The sequence below is a fragment of the Nuphar pumila genome, chromosome 5 (genome assembly GCF_984573655.1).
Source record: "Nuphar pumila chromosome 5, dmNupPumi1.hap1.1, whole genome shotgun sequence".
Taxonomy (NCBI): domain Eukaryota; kingdom Viridiplantae; phylum Streptophyta; class Magnoliopsida; order Nymphaeales; family Nymphaeaceae; genus Nuphar; species Nuphar pumila.
In genome coordinates this window covers 98,023,523-98,027,353 of record NC_143253.1, presented here as the reverse complement: position 1 = coordinate 98,027,353, position 3,831 = coordinate 98,023,523, and the positions used below count along the sequence as shown (strand labels likewise).

Genomic DNA, 3,831 nt, shown 5'->3' with positions numbered 1-3,831 from the left:
CCCCCCTGATTGCCGGACAACAGGACGATAGGTGCAAGGCCCCTGCCTAACCATCCCTGAAAAGGGAGGCAGGGGATTTCACCCCTGCCTGCCAAAAAACAGAAAGGGCAAGGAGCGAAGCCCCTACCTGCCAAAGAAGGTGGAGGCAGGGGGGCTTTGCCCCTGCCATCCAAAAGAAGGGTGGAGCCCCCTGCCTGCCGGAGAAACAAGAGGCAAAGGTTTTGCCCCTGCATGCTGAAAAACCCAAAGGCAGGGGCTAAGCCCCTGCCTACCAAAAAGACACAAGTGGCAGGGGCGTTGCCCCTGTCGGCCTGCCTAAAAAAGAAAAGAAGAAGAAGAAGAAGAAGAAGAAGAAGAAGAAGAAGAAGAAGAAGAAGAAAACAACATAGGGAGACGAGGGTTACCTACGAGGTGACCAGCGAGGGGGAGCCTAGGGATGCCGACGACAAAGGAGGACTCAAGCGGGGTCGTGCAGGGTTATCGGGGAGAGAGAAGATAGAACGATGGGGGAGAGAGCGAAGGTCGGGGTGGTGGTTGCACTTGCCAGTGGTGGCGGGTCGGGAAAGGCGACGAGAGGGAGAGGACTGCGATGCAGGGGGAAAAAAGAGAGGTAGAGAGGTTGGTCGGCGGCTGGTGGGGTTGTTGATGGGATGCTCCGACGAGTTGAAGGAGACGAGAGTGTGAGAGGGGTGCGAGGGACAGACAGGAGGCAAAAGGGGGAGAGGGTTGGGTTGCTTTATAAAAGCACGGGGGACCCGGTTTGGATCTGGGCCGGTCAGGTCGAGACCCCACCCGGTCCAACCCAAAAGCATTTTTTTTTTGGGTTTCACAGAGGGAATAGAAGATGAGGAAATGCTATTTTACCAACTATTTAGACAATCTTATATCTTGCTGAAAGGTTAACCAGGATGCGGATAGTTGATCTCAGCATCATCATTGAGTCTTATCTAGGGATGGCAGTGGACTTGGGAAAACGGGGTCCTGTCCCATCTTGCCTGATTAGGACTGAGGACAGAGGAAATGAAACCAAGAATGAACTAGGGATGGAAGCTGGGATGGACTAAATCTTGCCCCTGCCCTGACACGCCCCATCCTTGATCTTTGTTAATGAATTTATTATTATACCCTTTTATATATATATATATATATATATATATATATATATATATAACCGTAACGTAAAACCCTTTTTTCAAATCTCTTCTTCCGATGACTAGAGCTGCATGAGCTCTCATTTATCTTCTCTCCTTCTAGTGGCAGAAACGGGCCCTGCGTTTGTACCGGGATTGGAAGACATGAAACTAAGAATGGATTGAGGATAAAGGTTAAAATCAAAACCCATGCGGAGATGAAGGTGGAGATGGAAGGCAAAATTTTTGATGGGGATGAAAACATTGTCCATGGCCCCCGCCCCGGTAACTGACATCCCTAGTCTTATCTTAATAATGGGGGGTCGGACTTTTTGTATCTTACAGCTACAGCTTAGTTCAAATTACAATCTATCAGCCATAAGCTAAGCAATGAGACCCCTCTATAGTGTCACTAAACGCACATTGGATAGTCATCCATCTCAACATTTCTCGAGGTAGACACCCAAACCACCTCGAGAAATGTTGCTACATCTGACCATGTCCAAGGTTCCAGAACCAGTTCATCTGAGTGGGGGTCAAATCCAGTCAAATGAGTCGTCGGACAGAGCCTTTTTTCAAGCAAATTTGATGCTGGACTGGATGGTACTGGTCAGACCCTAATAAGGCTAACACATGCTGGACTGGACCCTAGCCTGGATCCATAAAACCGAATTCTTTTTCAGATTCTACCACGCACATCCATCCCACTTCTAAATTTTTGTCTCAAACCCCACAATGCGGGTTAGACCCAGGTCAGTCTTCAAATCCCCTAGTCAGGACCAGATCAAAACCATGTCACTACCCCAGAAAAGTCATGGTTCACTTATAGGTGCGTTTGATACACTCGGATCACAAGATCCAAAGGATACGAGAATCACTAATCCGGGATCTGAGATCCGAACCCCTAAGTTGGATATCTGATCCTCCACCTCTCCATTTTCTCTCACAAAGTAAGGGTCTCAGAGCTGATATCCAGCGTTTGACAGATCTCGGATCTTGGCGTAGGGTTGGCGCCACATTCAGTAAACTTATTGGGATTTTATCAAGATATTTTATGGTTATAATACTGGGTAAAATGTCTGTATAATTATTTCTATTTTTTTTTTACTTTTGAAGAGATTTAATGTTTTCGATTTCTGTACTTTTCTTATTTTTTATTAATTTAGTTTTAAGATATTTTACGATAATAAGCCCAAAAAAGACAATTGAAATATCACGATATTTTCACCTAAGTCGCCTTTGGAATACGCATAAAGAAATGCATAAACAACAGGTGCATTGCACGCCCATGCATGCGTGACGCACAATGAATGCGCTCCCTTTAACCGGACTCGCACCGCACGTGCGATGCTACTTTCTCGCACGTACCCTTCCATGATTTCAAGTCCATCTCACTGCCACGAGAGAGAGAGAGAGATCATTTCTTTCACTAGAATCCAAGAAAAAGACGACCACCCATCACCGGAGTTTCGATTCTCCGGCCACCTAGCGTCACACAGAGAGAGAGAGAGTCTCCATTAAAACCACTCCCACGTCCAACGCTCCACCACACTTGAAGGACAAGACCAACCAAAAAAGAAAGGAAAAGAAACCCATAACCACCGCCACCGCCGTCGGAATTTTCTGTTTCTCACGGGATCCATGTGAGAGAGGAAGCAAACCCATACCCATCTCACCGAATCTTCGGATTCTCCGGCCACCAACATGTCAACCCGACGGAAGCCGCTCCGCCACCCGCCCGTCGTCTCGCTGGGATGCAACTGCCGGCGGCCGAGGATCTCCGGTCTCACCGCCAAGAGGCCGAAGCCCCGCCCCCTGTCGTCGTCCGGCCCGCTGCCGCCGTCCTGGAAATCTCAGGAGATGTTCTTCTCCAGCGACGACCACTCCAGCAGCACCGCCCCCTCGTACTCCTCCACCAAGACCAGCAGTAGGTGCTATGGCAACTCGTCCGTCTCCGGCGTCCTCCCGCAGAGCCTCGGCGTCGGCGGCGGCGTCGCCGTTGTCAAGACTTCCGACGACCCCTACCGCGACTTCCGGAATTCGATGGTCCAGATGATCCTCGAGAACGAGATCTACGGCCGAGAGGGCCTCTGCGAGCTCCTCCGCTGCCTCCTCTCTCTCAACTCAGCCTTCCACCATGACGTCATCCTCCGGGCATTCGCCGACGTCGTCGACGGATTCTTCCCCCTGAGAATGCGAAATTACCGTAACATCTCTGCCGTCAATGAGAAAATGACCAAAACAACCTCGAATTTCTGATAGTGACGAAATTGACCCTTCATGGACACGGGTGAAATCAAGGTGGTTTCTGTCATTTTGTCTCATAAGAAGCTTTTTGTTTTTGGGGGGTCATTTTTCAGTTATTAAAGTGTAAAAAATATTTCTAGGCACTTGTTTTGATGTACTACTAATCGTACATGAAAAGTAATTGAGGTAGTCTTTATTTCTTTCTTTTTTTTGCATTTAAGCAATTTTGTTGCTCTTCTTCCTTTATTCTTTCCAATTTTTTTACTTTAAAGTCCGGTTGAAAGGGGAAGGTGTAAAAGAGGGTGTGACATGGCTTTAAGACAACAGGAAAGGTGATTGCGTGTTCAGGTGTGTGTGATCGAGTGTGTAAATGTCATTAAAATTAGAATGGATGTCAAGGATGCTATGGTTTTTATGAGTTTGTGGATGATATTTAATAACATGCATTTGAAAT

At 47.7% G+C, this 3,831-nt stretch overlaps 1 protein-coding gene across 1 annotated transcript; it reads left to right on the top strand.

Annotated features, from left to right (window-relative positions):
* The first annotated feature begins 2,834 nt into the window (after window positions 1–2,834).
* On the top strand, window positions 2,835–3,389 carry LOC149837884 (uncharacterized). The gene has a single exon (XM_090008144.1). It carries the CDS (start codon window positions 2,835–2,837, stop codon window positions 3,387–3,389), a length of 555 nt encoding a protein of 184 aa, XP_089864270.1.
* The last annotated feature ends 442 nt before the right edge of the window (window positions 3,390–3,831 follow it).